The 15,954-nt window shown below is 37.0% G+C and overlaps 1 protein-coding gene across 10 annotated transcripts in view; it reads right to left on the bottom strand.

The window, feature by feature from the left end:
• CEP57 (centrosomal protein 57) overlaps positions 1-15,954 on the bottom strand; it is a 46,061-nt gene that overhangs the window by 28,701 nt on the left and 1,406 nt on the right. For 9 of the 10 annotated variants that reach the window (XM_058446948.1, XM_058446949.1, XM_058446951.1 and 6 more), the window contains one exon: positions 7,638-7,794. The exons of the other annotated variant lie outside the window; for it this stretch is intronic. In XM_058446948.1, the coding sequence (XP_058302931.1) occupies positions 7,638-7,794 (157 nt within the window). The remainder of the gene's footprint in view (positions 1-7,637; positions 7,795-15,954) is intronic. 10 annotated transcript variants of the gene reach the window in all.

Here is a 15,954-nt window from a genome sequence, read left to right as displayed (position 1 = left end):
GCCTCTTTGAGCTGTGGTGGGCTCCACCCAGTTCGAGCTTCCAGGCTACTTTACCTACTCAAGCCACAGCAATGGCAGATGCCCCTCCCCCAGCCTCGCTGCAGCCTTGCAGTTGGATCTCAGACTGCTGTGCTAGCAGTGAGTGAGGCTCCACGGACATGGGACCCTCAGAGCCAGGCACAGGATATAATCTCCTGGTGTGCCGTTTGCTAAGACCGTTGGTAAGGCACAGTATTAGGGTGGGAGTGTCCTGATTTTCCAGGTACTGTGTGTCAAGGCTTCCCTTGGCTAGGAAAGGGAATGCCCCAACCCCTTGTGCTTCCTGGGTGAGACAATGCCCCATCCTGCTTCAGCTCACACTCCATGGACTGCACCCACTGTCTGACAAACCCCAGTGAGATGAACCCAGTATCTCAGTTGGAAATGCAGAAATCACCCGTCTTCTGCGTCACTCACTCTGGGAGCTGTAGACTGGAGCTGTTCCTACTCAGCCATCTTGGAACTGGACCAAGTTGTTCTTTATTTCTCTATTAATTGTACCCAGCTTACTTCCAAAAAGAACTTAAAGAAAATGAACATTAAGACTAGGGTTTTTTCTCAAATATCTTACAGATTACAGGATGGTTCTTTTGAACTCTGAAAAGTAAGCTGGTTTTGCAGTCACTTTTATGATTGGGTCAGAAGTCATCAGTGCTTTAACAACACAGTCTTGGGTGTGGTGTTTCCTCCCATCATGTTTTCTTTCTTTATATACTTAGAAAGTTGATCCCTCGAGATCAGATAAACTTTGTATTTTTTTAATTATATTTACAGTTTCATATGTTTACATTTGTTAAGTCACAGAAAAAGTGTTTTTGTATTGAAAGAAAAACTTTAAACGTCAAATTGATCATACACTAAATTCACATATATATATATATTAGATACCGTAACTCTTTGTTACGTACACACCCTAAGACAGTTTCAGATCTTTCTTCTATTCTAGATTCCTTAATATTAGGGAATTAGTGCCAGTATTTCAATTACTAAAATTTCATAAACATTGATTCTATCAGTCACCTATATTATATAAATCTTAAAACATTTCCAACTGATTATTTAGAATCATTTTGTCTAAACACTAATTTAAACTATACACTAGGTAGGCAGAGCTGCCGTCTTTTAAGAATTGAGTCCTCTTAACCCAAAGTACTCCTGTCCATTTATTAACATAATTTATTCCTTCACCAAATTTTTCAGTGCCTAGGATATTACAGGTCCCAAATAGGAGACTAATGTATTTTATTGAAGTCAGCTTATTCTTGCTGGTATGCAATGGGACTACAATGTAACTAGAAAAAATGCAGACATGAAACAGACACACACACAGGTAGAAACCTGAAAAATCAACTGAAAAGACACTCAGAACTAAAACAGAAGAAGCCTAAATATAAGATTAATAATAAAGGGAACAATTCTTTTATATACCTGCAATAATCAGATAAATACAAAAGAAAAATAAAATTTTAAATGTCCTTTAATATCCATTGAGTTTTCTTAACCTCTTCTGAACCAGAGGCAAATTTACTAAAGACTTTGTGATATCATTTTTTGCACTCCTTCATTAAATTATACCCAACAGTACACAATTTTGCTAATATTTTATTTCTGCACTTATATTTATTATTGAAACTGGCTGAACATTTCATTTTTGTTCTTTACGTCAGCAACTGTAGTATCACAGGGATATGCTGGGGTGTGCGCTTTCCTTTTACGTATTCTTGAATGGCTTACATATCCCTGTTTAAATGTGTAATGTTTGTTTTCTTTTTCAAAAAATTACTGAATAGACCGGGCGTGGTGGCTCACGCTTGTAATCCCAGCACTTTGGGAGGCTGAGGCGGGCGGATCACGAGGTGAGGAGATCGAGACCACGGTGAAACCCTGTCTCTACTAAAAATACAAAAAATTAGCCAGGCATGGTGGCGGGCACCTGTAGTCCCAGCTACTTGGAGAGGCTGAGGCAGGAGAATGGCGTGAACCCGGGAGGCGGAGCTTGCAGTGAGCCGAGATCGCGCCACTGCACTCCAGCCTGGGCAACAGAGCGAGACTCTGTCTCAAAAAAAAAAAAACAACAACAACAACAAAATTACTGAATAAATGCAGAGGATAATTTAGAAAACACATGATTGAAAAGGAAGAAAATCACACCCATAATCTTACCATCTAGGTGTAGTAATTATAAACATTTTATTGAAATTCTATAGATTTTAAAAATGCTTTTATAGGTGAGACTGCCCTTTACTATGTCATATTTATTTATATATGAGCACACTTTAAATGCAATTTATAATATTAAGCATTTTCATTAACATTGTATAGCTCTCATTATGTATTCAAGTCTTCACGTATGCACCTCAGTGAGCACATACAATTGGCTTGAGTTGACTTATCAGAGGTGACTTTTTTTACCCACAGTCTCTTCCTGAGACCACAGGCTGCAGTGTTCCAGTTCTGCTTTGACAACTCATCACGCCCAGCTTTTCAAAGTATTCCAGAAGTTGCCTCATGGGCGCCTAGAGCTTTGTTCTCCAGTCCCTACCCACATTTAAAATTCCATCATCTCTGCTACTGTACCCCAACACTTAAGGCTTATACCTAATGACAAGACTCCTAATACTGTCCCTAAGGTTTTTGGCTTTAGTTCCATCCTTATTGTCCTGGCTTGAAACTCATTTTATTTCTGTACTCGGGTATTTCTCCTTCTCACTTTTAAACTAGGTATTATTTGTTTTTATTTAGTATTACATGCAGCTGCTATTTGTCTATACTATCTGTTTGACAGTAGTACTGCCATCCATCGTTTTTATTTGTATGGTAGTAAACACCTTTGTCAGCTATTTATTTTTTAAGTTTCATTTTATTTCAGGTTTTACTTAAAAAGCATATATTGGCTTTTGAGTTGACATAATCACGTGTCATACCTGATAAATTTCATATTTTTCATTATATTTTATATTTCCTAATTTTGTTTCCTGGAATTTTTCTTATATTTTGCTATATGAAGTATAGCACACATCTTTGGAACTGTTTGCCTGACTTATATATCTCTTTTTCTGGGAGTCTCCCCTTACCTCAACATGGCTATATCTTTACTATCTTTTGACAAATCTGGCTAACTGATCCACAAGGGACACACACTGAAACCCAGATAATGCTTGTCTTCTTGGGACTTTTGTCCAAAACGTCAAAGCCAGAACTGGTTCAACTTAAAACTCAGTAATTTTTAGTAATGTTTCCTGCTAGGCAAAAAAAAAAGCTCTTTTGTAGCTAGAAAAAATGAAACTAGTTACAAGCTGAAAAAAAAAAGATGGAAAGTGCTAGCCATGTTTGAGTCCCTAATGTTCTTCAAGTCCACCTGGGTCTATTTATCGCCTGGGACATTTCTGTCATTAACATAAACACAGATTTATGTTGTAGATTAAGGGGCAGGGGGACCCATATCTGTAATATGCATCTTTGATTTCTCCAATATTGCTGTCTTGGTAGTTCTCCACCTTTCTGACTTTTCCTACTTTTTAGTTTACTGTTTAAATGGTGGTATTTTCCAAAGCTCTTTTCTCCCTCTACTTTCTTTTTCTGGAGAAACCCCTCTATACTCATAGGCTTCATCCACTACTGTATCCTTGATGATGCCTGAGTTCATTAGTGTAGTGTTCTCTATTATACTTGACCTTTTCATTTTCATTTGCTTAGTATTCATCTCCATCTAATTCACAGGCATCTCAAATTTGATACAGCCAAAATCATATCAATTCCTCTAAGTATGCTTTTTTTCTGTCATCTGTCCTAATCATACCACTAATTATCTACACTAGAAATCTTAGACTCAAAGATTTCTCCATCTTCCTCATTCCCCACAACAAAATATGCATAAATCTTTCCTTAATCAGTCTCCTGTTCTGTCTTGTTGCTTCAGTTTAGACTTCCTTCTGATGTAAACCTCAGTCCATCAAGCATACAGACCACATACGATGTGTGAAGCACTCTGCAAGGTGTGAAGACCGTCTTTGGCCTCAAGGAGCTATCATCCAGATTCTGGAACAAACGCTACTATCTACATTCTTCTCACACCTGGTAAAAAAGTATTTACATGAACAAAATACTACTCTGGACATACTCATAACCTTGATTACAGTGGTTCTCAAAATGTGGGGCATAGGCACATTGAGGGCAGGGCTCATGAGGCCTTTCCCAGGGCCTGTGAGGTCAACACTATTTTCATACTACTATTAATAGTAAGACTTCGCTTTTTTCACTGTGTTGAAGTTTGCCAACGATCATGCAAAAGCAATGTTGGGTAAAATTCCTAATTTTAGCTCAAATCAAGTTAGTAACACTAAACAACTATTTTAGGCATTGTATTCTTCACTGTCATAAATTCCCAGTAAGAAAAAACTAAGCCACAATGTCCTTGATGAAGCAATAAAAATCATGTCAGGTTTGCCAGGCACGGTGGCTCACACCTGTAATCCCAGCACTTTGGGAGGCTGAGGCGGGCGGATCATGAGGTCAAGAGATCGAGACCATCCTGGCCAACATGGTGAAACCCTGTCTCTACTAAAAATACAAAAATTAGCCAGGCGTGGTGGCATGTGTCTGTAATCTCAGCTACTCGGGAGGCTGAGGCAGGAGAATTGCTTGAACCTGGGAGGCAGAGGTTGCAGTGAGCCAAGATCATGCCACTGCACTCCAGCCTGGGTGACTGAGCGAGACTGTCTCAAAAAAAAAAAAAAAAAAAAAAAAAAAAAAACATGTCGAGTTTATAAACCTTTCACATGCTGTACTCTTATTGAACTTTTCTTCTTATAGAACTGTACTCATTCTTTAAAACTCAGATTATCTATTATTTCGTTTTTCCTCTGAGAGGTTTTCCTCTCCTCTAACCTCCCCAACACACTTATCCCTATCCCCCACAAATGTCTTTTCTGAACTCTCTTGGTCTTTGTTCATATCTCACAGCCTTTATTTTTTTTCTGGGTGAGAAGGGGATAGTGATTTCTGTGTCTTTCCTTCCCATTTGGAAAGTAAGTATCGTTGGATTAAAACACACTATAAAAGGATAGTGGATTGTAATGATTATCCTGGGACATTGCTTAAACAGTTCACAGCATCATGCTCTAAAGGCATAAAAGCTTATTTACTGTCTTGAAGGTTACTTTTTATCTTATTTCTCCTCTCCATCTCCTCCCTGCTTCTCTCACTTCTCTTTTATTCCTTAAAACCACTGATGTTGCACTCAAGCAGAATTTAGCTCTATTAGTAACATGCCGTGCTAAAATTTTTCTGATTCTCTGTGAATAAATCTGCCTTCTTAATTTTTCTTATTCTTTGCTAGTAATTTCTCATTTTTTTGAACTTTTTGGAAGTTTCTTTTCATGGGTGTAAAGATCAGAACTAGATACAATATTACAGTTGAAGGATTAATATAATTCTTAGATTTTGTGTTCCTGTTAGAACTTTGTAAATGGATATTTTGTTTTGTGCTTATTTTTGAATAAGAAACTCACTGAAACTGATTTTTGCTCTACTGTGGGCTTCAGTCACTTCTTTTTTTTTTTTGCTTTTTAAACATGTTTGAATGTCATGCAACTTAATTTTCTTAAATTGCCAACCTGCTATACTCTGATGTGTAGAACCTTATCAATTGCTTTAACCATTAATTAAAAATTTTCGTTATCATCGAGACACAGTATCTTATAATAAAGAGGCTTCTAGGTTAACGATTATAGAGTACTAAAATTCTTAAAAGACATCACACTATTTAGTTACATTTATTTCAGCAAACACTTTTCAGCACCCATTATAGGTTAGGATTTAAACTGGTATTACCTACTTGGTATTTTACTGTACAATCAGTCCAGTTTACAAAACAGGTTCATTCTGAGATTTTTAGGATACTTACAATACATATCCCAACTAAAACAAAAAAAGTTCCTCAACTAATTTACAAACGCCTGTTTAGCCTACGATTTCAAAAATATTTCTTTTACCTAGAGAATCATTAACACATATAATTGTTGCAATATTAGTGATTAAACACAACTTTTAAAAAAAGGAAATGCCGTAGCATCCCAAATAAAGCAAAGACATTTCATTTAAACTCACACAAAGTATAAGGTAGGTGTATTTTAAAAGATACAGATGAAGAAACATCTAAAAGATGATTAACAAATTCAATATCAAAACCATCTTTTCATTATCTGAGTGGGCCCAATCTGATAACATGACCAGAAAATTTTCTCCAGCTGCGGTTAGAAAAATGTAACAGAACTCAGAGATTTGAAACGTAAGAGACTTGGCCAGGTGCCGTAGCTCATGCCTGTAATCCCACCACTTTGGGAGGCCGAGGCGGGTGGATCACGAAGTCAAGAGATTGAGACCATCCTGGCCAACATGGTGAAACCTCGTCCCTACTAAAAATACAAAAACTAGCTGGGCGCGTCTGTAGTCCCAGCTACTCAGGAGGCTGAGGCAAGAGAATAGCAATAGCTTGAATCCAGGAGGCGGAGGTTGCAGTGAGCCGAGATCATGCCACTGCACTCCAGCCTGGTGACAGAGTGAGACTCTGTCTCCAAAAAAAAAATAAAATATAAAAAAAAAGAGAAACATGAGAGACTCTACCTACTGTTACCGTAGGAGACCATAAAGAAAACATGAAGGAAGGAGGACAGTTTCTAGGAGCAAAGACTGTCCCCAAATAAGTCTGCAAGGCAATAGAATCTCAGTACTGCAATGACAAGGAACAGAATTTGGCTAAGAATCTTAATGAGCTTGGAAGCAGATCTTCTCCAGAGCCTCTAGTGAAGAACAGAGCCCCAAGCAAAGCCTTGATTTCAGCCTTGTAAGGCTCTAAACAGAGGACCCAGATGAGCCTACACAGATTTCCAACCCACAGAAAACTGAGATAACAAATATTTAAAGCTAAGTTCATGGCAATTTGTTAAGGCAACAAGAAAACTAATACAGATGGCAGGTTCCAGGAACAAATGTATTTCAAAGTAGCCAGAGCAAAAGATGGGAAAGGAAAAAACAGAAGACAAGTTAGGGATGAAGCTGGTGAGGCATATAGGGTCTAGGTTATGAAAAATTAAGAATTTATTATGTAAGCTGTGATGAGATGCTAAAACTTTAATTTTGTGGGAGAGATGATGGATAATGACAAATGACAGAAATGTTATTAACTGGGGATGAGGAGGAGAAAACAGGCAGGGAGATTAATGAGAAATGTATTATGAACATCTGGGCTACAGATGATGAAAGCCTGAACCAAAGCAATGAGAACACAAAAAGGCAGAAAAACCAGTATGCTTTTGGTATATTTCAGAAGCAAAAAAAGGCCTTCATTCTGGACTAATAGTGGGGATTACAGAGCAGTCATTGATGACTCAAAGTGTTTTAGCATCAGTAATTTGGTGGATGATGATGTTCAACAATCAATATAAGGAATACAAGAAAAGCATATTTTGTGGGGGCTAAAAACTGGAAGAAAAGGGGAAATGTATTTTCCTCTAATGGCAAAGTAATGGAGGACAAAGTTAAGAATTTTAAAGCAGCAAGAAAACACAAATAACATCTATTTCGTTAGGCTCGATTACCTCTGCTGTTGCTTTCTGGATAGGCAAGTGTAGGCTTACTTGGGGAGCGTCGTAGATCACTATTAAGGAAAGGCTTATCCGAAGGATATACTACATATGGAGATGAAGAATGCCGAACCATGCTTCCATTAGACCTTGATGGCTCAGCTAAGCTGTTCTAAAAAATAAAGACACAAATTACCTTTCAAAAGTGTGCACCACAAATAGCAGATTTAAACCACAAATATTTATGACTGAGAACTAGACTGTCCATACAGACAACAGAAAAAATCCACTGACTAGAAACAATACAATTCAATCATTAAAGAAATACAACTTTTAAAGTGTTTCATATTAGTCTAAATATAGCCATATGCCAGACACTACAAGAAAATAATGTTCATACAACTTGAATACAAATGCTGTGCAGAAATACTTAAATGATATAATGAATGTAAATACCGTAGTTAAAAATATATACTGTGAAATGTAAGTTCAGAAAAATAAAAAAATTATTTTTACAGGACCAGAAACTGCTACAAATAACTGAATTACTCTATTCCCCATCAACAAACTACTACTTCAATATTTATAGTATTCAAAACTCCAGAAAGAAAATAAGGCACTGTCCTTGCCTCGAATAATTTACATTTAATTAACAAAAAAGAAAATAATTAGAAAACATTAAGGCCCATCAAACACTCAAATTTAAAACTTTATTTCCACAGTACGCCATTCTGTCATGAATGAGATTCTGTTAAATTAAGGATTCCACATAATAATTTCAACCCAGGAGATGCTAACTGTGGAGTTTTATTTGTTGTAGGTGACTTCGTACTGACAGATGGTCCTAGACTGGGGGAAGTAACTAAGAAGCTGAGGGCTAAGGTGGAAGATATGACTGCCAGCTATTCAAAATGTTCAGACATCCACTTTCCTTCCTCAAACGGCCACAGCAAACTATGTTTTTCAATTCTTACCTTTGAAGATTTACATTTACCAGAATAATCTGTGTTCATAAAAGTACAAGAGCACAATGAATATTTAAAACAGTAAACAATCTCCTGAAACAAAGGCTATCGAAATACCTGCACTGTATTTAAATCTTATTTAAAGATTTTACTTCCATGTTAAAAATCATGCAAATTTCCAGGTGACTTAAGAAAGCAAATATAAAACATTTTCTATTTATATAAATATAAAACACACTATGGCTATGACAATCAAAAGTGGGGACAAAGAGCTTAGGAGGGTAGGGCCAAGTCTTAAAAGTGGTACTCAAATAAATAAGTGCTAAGTCTACTATTGTATGTTCGTATATAACAAAGACTAGCATTTGTCATTTTCCAAACTTAATGGCAAATTGGCATCTGGTTTTAGAGGTAACTGGAAAATAGGATGAGTTTTCAATTTTTTATAATATGGTCAAAGGTCTTGCAAAGCATCCTCAATTACTGCATAGCTTAATTTTAAATGTCACAGAGAACCTCAAGTTTTCATTGGTTATTTACAACCCACCAGAATCCTATCATTTAACATTCAAAAATATTAAGTGACTTGCCGAACACCCTCTGCCCAGTCAGAGGAATCCCATTAATTATGTGATTAACTAACAACTAGTTCCCAAAATGGAACTACCGCTGTTCTACATTTTGTGTTAGTGGGCTTGCCCTTTACTCACTATTTTATATCACTCCTCACGACATATACATTTTTATTATCTGTATGCCCTGTGGTATAATAAAAAATATATTTAGTCTTTTGTCCTTGGTTTCAGATACAGATTCAAAAACTCCTAGAATTTCTTAAGTGATAGGGTATCCTTGTTAGGGTGATGAGGGGACTCAAGGTAGGGTGCCTAGATAGCTTCAGGTTTGACGATATCTTCTGGAAGCTGGTTGCCAGAAAAACCAACCACTAGATTATAAAGAGCTACAAATTTCAGCCAGGCACGGTGGCTCATGCCTGTGATCCCAGCACTTTGGGAGGCCGAGCTGGGCGGATCACTTGAGGTCAGGAGTTCGAGACCAGCCTGGCCAACATGGTGAAACTCTGTCTCTATCTAAAATACAAAAAAATTACTCATGTGTGGGAGTGTACCCTGTAATTCCAACTACTCGGGAAGCCAAGGCAGGAGAATCACTAGAACCCAGGAGGTGGAGGTTGTGGTGAGCCAAGATTGGGCCACTGCACTACAGCCTGGGCGACAGAGTGAGACTCCATCTGTTTCTGTGTGTGTGTGTTGGGAGGGAGGTGGGGTGGGGGGGAAGAGTTACAAATTTCAGCCCTAGGCCCTGACCTTAGGGGAGGTAAGGGGCTGAGATTGAGCCCAGTAACCAGTGGACGATAATTTACTCAATTATGTATTTATGTAATGAAAGCTCAATGAAAACTCTTGAATAATGAGGTTTGGGGAGCTTCTAGATTGTTGAACATACTGATATGCTGGGAAGGTACTGCACCAGAGGATACAGAAGCCCTTTCACACCTTGCCCTATGTCTCCTCCATTTGGCTGTTCCTGAGTTGTGTCCTTTATAAAACTGAAATTGCTTAAGTATAGTCTTTCCTGAGTACTGGGAGCCGTTCTTGGAAAGTTGCAGGAATCCCTTAATTTGTAGTCAACTGAGCAGAAATGCAGATGCTCTGTGAACTCTGACTGACTTGGGGGCAGGCAGTCTTGTGAAATGGGGCCCCTTAATGTATGCGGGTCTGAGCAACATCTGGGCAGTGTCAGAATTAAAATAACTGTAGGACACCCAGTTGGTGTAGAATTTTTGCTGGAGAAATTAAGTTCTAATAAAGGAGTTTTATTATGTTCAATAAATCTGTTGAATGTTAACTATACATTTCCTCCACAAAACAGGAAACTGCACATTACTTATAAAAGATTATCCTTTTCAACAAAGTTACCATAACCCTTTAAGCGATCACCAAAAGCTTTTGGGCTTCTTTATATTTAACAAATAGCACAAATATCATAGGAAGGCTGTGTAGAACGGAGCCCAAGTCTAACTCCCAATCCACTAATCTTTCCATGACCCTAAGCATTCAGTAAAAATTATTCCAACCAAAATATGATTGTAGGAGAAACTTTCAGGATTAAAGGTACAATGTTTAACCTGATCTAGCTTTTCCTGCAGCTTTTAGTTGTTAGGGCAAATATCTCATTTAGGAACACATAATTCAAATATTTATTGAACATCTTTTTATGACACTGTGTGAAGTATGAAGCATAATTTAAAAATGCATTATTACTTGCTTTCTTTATAAGTGTAATATGCAACACAGCTGCAAGATATTACCTAGATAAAACTCAAATACAAAAGAGTAGGTGGGAACTGCTAAATTGGATGTAATAGAGACTAAGTGCAAATTAAATTAAATTAAATTAAAGTGCATTCATCAGAGCACTGCTTCAGAAGGTCTAATAAAGGAAGGTCTTTATTAGTGCTGAAATCGATACTGGGTCTCGTAGATTGACATGTATTCTGATAGGCAAGCTATAAATGGGTATGAAAGGCAATATTTCCAGGTTAATGAATACATCAGTTTAGCTGAAAAAAGAGTTTGTGTATACATGTTGAGGAAATAAAATTGGAGAAGTCAAGGTCCAATGGTGGAGGAACATGATGTAGAGCTCTGAGCAGTGCAATCAATGCAACAGTTTCAAACTAAAAATCAATACGATCATCAACAAATGTAGAAAAGCATTCAATAAAATTCAACATCCAGCCATTATTTTGTAAAAAACTTACTCCCTTATGATAATATGAAGTTTTACAAGAAAACATGGCAAACATACTTAATGGTGGAAAACTTGAAATATTCCTTTTAAAATCAGGAATAAGACAAAGATATCTACATCAATTCTAGTCAACATTGTACTTCATTTCCTAGTCTGCACATTAAGAAAAAAAAAGAATAACAGCTATTAAGATTGAAAAGTAAGAATCCCCATTTTGTATCATGACTATCTAAATAGAAAAAAAACAAAAAAATCCTCAATTATGAGAATTAAGTCTGGAAGATTGCTGGGTAAAATAGATATGTAAGAGTCAGTAATTTTATATATTAGAAAATGCAACTTACGAAAATATGTATCACACAATTAAAAACTAGAAATTGAGAAATATACAAGACATGAAATTATACTGAAAAATGTTAAAGTTCTAAATAAATGGAGTAACATAACATTCAGACAGAAGGATCAATATCCTAAACATATCAGTTATACCCAAATTAAGCTAGAAATTCAATAAAATCTCAATCAAAATTCCAATAGCAGGTTCTAGAATTTCTACTGAAGAAAAGCAAAGGACCAACAATAGCTAATACTTCTCTTGAGTAACAAGGAGGTAAATGACCCCCCCCCCCCACTTCCAAGTGGGTATCTAAGTAGGAGAGACAAATACAACAAAGGGACAAAGAGCCAGGTAACACACCCATAAACATATGGAAATGAACATATTGCAAACCACTGGGGATAGGATGAATTTTCAACAAGTATTGTGGGGACAACTGTGTATTTTAAGTAAAACCATTAAATTGGATCCCTATCTCACAGCATACAAATTAATTTCAAGTAAATTAAGGACATAAAAAGCTCCAACTTTAAAATAAGTAGGAAAAAAATATAGAAGAATACAACCAAGGCCTTGGAGAAAGGAAGAATTTCTTTAACAGAAATCACTAATTATAAAAAGACTAACAAATTTTACATTAAAAGTAACAACTATTAATCGAAAGATATCAAAGACTAGCCAAGATGTCCTTGGAACAGTCTTAACAGACTGATAATTAATATCCAGTATATATATATATATGTGTGTATATATATATGTATATATGTATATATGTGTGTATATGTGTATATATATGTGTATATATATGTGTATGTGTGTGTGTGTGTATATATATATATATATATATATAGGCAACCCAACTGAAAAACAGGCAAAGGACATGAACAGGTATTTCACAGAAGAAAACACACACACACGACTAGTAAAGGTACGAAAAAAACAGGGTTGCATACTCACCAATGATAAGAGGTGCACAAATCAGAAAATTGGATACCATTTCACACACACAGCAAAAATTTACAAGTGGGACAATACCATCTATTTAAGAGGACATAGAATAAAGAGGGCTGTTGGTATAATCACTTGGCAAAACAATTTAGTATGACCGAGTAAAGCTGAAGACGCACATACTCTGTGAACCAGATAATTCATTCAGTTATATTTGCTGAACGATTTTCTCTCTCTTCTTTCTTGAAAATGATATGGGTTGAGTCACAGTACATATTCCATGACCCACTACTGAGTTGTAATCCAGACCCCAGCCTCCGGTCTGAAAAAAAAAAAAAAATCGCTGCTCTAGAGTTGCCCCTTGCAAACTTTTTCTCTCAGGACCCCTTTACACTCTAAAAGATTTAGTGAAAAGAATGGCACTATTTTACATTTCTGCAGATCTCTTTAATGTTTGCTTTAAAAAAAAATGCTGGATTCTCTTATCTAGTTCTGCATTCGCTCTGTTGGATATGTTATTTTGTTTGACATATTAAAGAAGATCTAGTCTACCACAAACGTGGTCATTACAGAAGGATCTTGTAGACTCTGAGAGGATCTTGGAGATCTCCAAGGGTTGTGAGACCATACTTTGAGAACTGCACTCTAGAGAAACATTTGCCATGTACAGCATATAACAATGAATACAACAAGATTGTTTCTAATATCTGGCAAAACCCATTAAATCCAAAGCCTATTAAGATACTGTCATTTACTAGCTAGATAACTTTGACTCAACTTCTCTGGGCCTCATTTTGCTCATTTGAAAAAGGAAATATTAATGCCAATCCCAGAAGGTTATTGTGAGGATTAAATGAGTTAATGCATAAAAAGTGCTTAAAGTGCCTTCAAGGATTATGCCTGCCAGATAGTCCTATATAAATACCATACATTATAATCTTAAAATACGTGGTAGTGGGTGGGTGTGGGAAGGAGAAAGAAGAAGATACAAAGGGGAACATGAAGGTATTCATTTTATTATTCTCAAAAAGTAAATCTTACATTTAAAATTATAAAATGTATGATAGCCATAAAACATTTTTAAGGGAAATTAATATGGAGCTACTGTGCAGCTTGGTCGAAGGACCTATCTAAAAAGTCAGAGAGACAAATTAAGAGATTAGGTCATTAATCACCAAGGTTATTGTGAAAACATTACAAGGCTGACATGAAAGACATTCTTGTGTGTTTCAACACAATGCCGCCCATACTTCCATACGGAATTCTCATTATGCCCAATCATAGTTGCTTTCCTGCCTTTTCCACCAGGCGAAGTTTATCAATTCAAGAGCAATCACTCAATAAACGTTACCTAGACCTAACTGAAACCTATCGCCCTACTTCCACGCTGTTCACATTTGAGATTTACACGGTCACTGCTTCTTAAAGACGGTGATTTATGAATCTACTTGTTAAAAATCCTTGCCTGTAAAGCATCTCAGTGCACTTATAACTAGCTCTGTATGGGTTTATCAATGTCGAAAACAGTTGAATATAACAGTTGTTAATCTTCACAACCGTGAAATCTGAATATGACTTGTGTTCTCAGTTCATGGTATAGTTTTAACAAGTTTTTTTTTTTTTTTTAATGTTGCCTGCTGTTAAGATCAGCTGTTTGATAAGCTAAGTGCTTTTCCAACGCTGTTGGAAATGGCAGCCTTATTTCTGATGGGACATCTAAGTAGGACCTTTTCTTACGCAGCAACCAACCAACTAAACTTAGTCATTTTTGTTTTGAGAAACAGTAACTTCCAAATTAGACATTTTGATGTAGCAGATTGAGTTATGGTTGTTACACTTTGACTTGTGGAGGATCCTAGATATTCTTAGTGTACCCTTGATATTTAGAATCCAATTAAAGCTGAGCTTAGCACGAAAAATATATATATGCTTTCCTAATGAACAGTCTTTGGGATTTCTGTCAAGGGTACCCTATAAGTACTAAGAGCTGACTATATCCCAGTGCCAATGCTCAGCTAGGTGTCCTTGGCATAATGCAGCTCAATTAAACATTCACTTAATATTTTATTTTATAGAGACAGGGTCGCTCTGTCGCCCAGGCTGGAGAGCAGTGGCACTCTCATAGCTCACTTCAGCCTCAGTGATCCTCCCGCCTCAGCCTCTCTAGTAGCTGGTATCACAGGCATGAGCCACGCACCCAGACTCAATTCAACATTTCTAAGAGTATTCCTTGTTCAGTCTCCAAGTGCTTAACTTTTGAGAGCCGTGAAAAGCTCTCTTCTCTCAAGTTTAATCATATCTCCTATAAAATCTCATCCATCTGCTGACACTTCCAACAGTTTCTTTTACTTTCTTCTTTTACTGACCTAATCCTGAATAACCTTAAATTGCTGCTTTCCTTACTTCTCCTTAACTTCCCCAGACCTCTCTGCAAACTTCTAATTCCCATTCGGCTGAAACACTATAATACTTTTAGTCCCATTATTACAAATTCTAACAATTTATAATTGTTAGAAAAGCTGAAACTGACTTCTCCAAGGTGACCAGGCTTTCTTAGCGTTCCCGACTCTTTCCCCCTAGATTCTAGAAAACAACTTTCCCCCGATACTCTTCTAGTTCCTTCCCTCACCATCCTTCTTTTTTCACGTTTTTACCTACGTTTCCAATTCACCTCATCCAACTCTACCTCCGTATTACTTCTTCTCATTCCGAACTATCTCAAGTTTCCTAAAAGCACCTACTGTTCTAGCACATACTCCAAAATTCCTGCAGCGCCTTTTCTCCTTCCTCTACTCTTGGGACAAGCAATTACAATTCCTTCGACACGCAACTAGCTCTATCTTCCCTTCTAGGAAACCTTCTCTAGCCTACCTAAGCACTGCTAATCACTCCCCTCTAGATTATTCTACTACGGTAGCACTTCCTAAACTGTACTGCGCAGTAATCACTAATTACGTGTAGTTTCTCTTCAGTGTTTTGCTCCTTCAAAGCAGGGTTTCTATTCTATTCATTTGGACCCTAACAGTATGCCAGGCATCGAACATTTGCTAATTGGAGAAATAAGAGCTCCAACATTTACTTCCTATCAAAGCTTTCCAACGCCGCGTTTTTCAAAAACCTAAGCATTCGACACTCCAATTTGACAAATACCAGTGAATAGCAGTGACTAAACTGGATGGTGACCTTCGATGAGGCAAAAACCATATTTAAAATCAATTCCCCCTGTCGCCTCTCCAAAAGGGCATTTCCACACTTAAGTTCCAGTAATTCTAGGTGACAGGAAGCGCGCGTTCTGGCTACGAGGATC

This window comes from Hylobates moloch, unplaced genomic scaffold (genome assembly GCF_009828535.3).
Source record: "Hylobates moloch isolate HMO894 unplaced genomic scaffold, HMol_V3 SCAFFOLD_11, whole genome shotgun sequence".
NCBI classification, from domain to species: domain Eukaryota; kingdom Metazoa; phylum Chordata; class Mammalia; order Primates; family Hylobatidae; genus Hylobates; species Hylobates moloch.
This window is presented reverse-complemented; position numbering and strand designations above follow the sequence as displayed.